At 34.6% G+C, this 1,694-nt stretch overlaps 1 protein-coding gene across 1 annotated transcript in view; it reads right to left on the minus strand.

The window, feature by feature from the left end:
* The window catches only part of LOC139425446 (uncharacterized protein F54H12.2-like), a 1,228-nt gene extending 711 nt beyond the window's left edge, over positions 1–517 (minus strand). Inside the window, exon 1 of the mRNA XM_071180349.1 lies at positions 13–517. Within this exon, the coding sequence (XP_071036450.1) occupies positions 13–517 (505 nt within the window). The remainder of the gene's footprint in view (positions 1–12) is intronic.
* Positions 518–1,694: the final 1,177 nt, after the last annotated feature.

The raw sequence follows: 1,694 nt of genomic DNA on the forward strand, positions 1-1,694 counted from the left end.
CCGAATGAATACAGCCAATCATTTCTACTGCAGCACTTTCTTTAAAAAATTCAGTTCTTTTCTTGAGTCCATCTTCATTATCTTTGTAAAATAATTCAGCTGTTAATTGAGAAGTTTTGCTATCATATCCATGGTTTAAGAGAGTCTCAATATACGCTCGATAAGGGTAAGTATTATTTGAATTAGAAACCACGCGATCATTTAAGGATACATCTACTTGAGAAAATAAAGAATGTAGAAATAAATTCACAGGTCCTATAGTATCATTTGTAGTAATAGATGTATTGTCAACTTTTACTATTTTCGCTTTCACATATAGTTGTGTTTGACTTAGATCTATATAGTCTTCTCCACTTCCAGAAATGTGAAACTCTACAGGTGCGTTATCGAAAACGTTAGAAAGTGGATGAAATTGTATCCATTGCCCATCTTGAATAACTGTTTGAGTTCCGGGTAAATTAAAAAGTTCCAATTCAGACTTCACGCATTCGGGGGAATCTTTCAATAGAAATGTCATTATTACGGGTCGAATATATCGCGTCCACTCACTTTACGTGCTTTGGAAGAAATGAATCTCTTCTGTTTCTTACGCTTTCTTTTATATCCTCCTTTCCCTACCATTGATTGTACTTTATCGAGGGCTTTTTGCGTTAAATTCTTTCCGCTTTCTTTACTTCTTGTTTTTAGTGCTTCTTTAAAATTTTCTCCTGACAATACATCTGACGCGACACGACTGCCTGTTATTAATGCTTCTTTTGCAACAGTTTTACCACCTTTTACTAAAAAAGGTAATGCTGCTCTAAATAATCGACGAAATATCCCTCCGATTCCATAACCCTTCTGGAAATTAACACCTTTATAATAAGCTAATCCTGAGCCAATTTGACCCGCATAATGGTCTTCAAACTTTTTAGTGCAGCAAACATATGGTGCATTCATCTTGATGGCTATATCATTAAATGAGGATACACTAATTGTGGTATACTATTTATAGTATTTGCCTCAGACGAAAATGTAGTACTAGGATCACTTTACCTCTTTCAAAGGGCACGAAATCACCTGAATTGAGTCTCAGTTCAACTTGTATAGTTTGGAATGAATGCCTCATTAACGGTAAGTATTGTGGTCTATCGTAATACTGACTAATCGTTTCCCCGTCTTCTCCTTTGATTCGAACGATTCGTAGTAAAGGGGCTTGTATATCGCCTACAATTTGTGGTGAAATTAAATCTGAGTAGACGTAAAACACGGAAAAGTTAGACAATGCATCAGCAGCAAACTCACTTTTCATGTTACCCGTTATGATTGTATCACGTTGGAATCCTAGCAATTCACCTAACTTTTCTAAATGAAGACTGCAACCCTCAACTACATTAATTTTTACTCGTTTTGTAGCTTTATTGAAATGTAATGTAAACCGACTAGGATTTTTTGGTAAAGTTGTATAGCTGATACAATATCGAACATTGATTCATAACAACCTACATCAATTGTTTTCCTAACAGTCGATGTGATATTGCCATTACTTATTTTGTATAGAAAATAATTATTAGTTTCATTAACGTTATACCATGAATGAGGATATATGATTTCAGACAAACCGACTTCCCATTGTCCATTTAAATCAACCGGTACGGGTAATTGAGTCTTAAAATGAGATAATTTGTTTTCAGGAAAGAATCGCATAGAACTAT

The sequence above is a fragment of the Parasteatoda tepidariorum genome, chromosome 4 (assembly GCF_043381705.1).
Source record: "Parasteatoda tepidariorum isolate YZ-2023 chromosome 4, CAS_Ptep_4.0, whole genome shotgun sequence".
Lineage (NCBI taxonomy): Eukaryota > Metazoa > Arthropoda > Arachnida > Araneae > Theridiidae > Parasteatoda > Parasteatoda tepidariorum.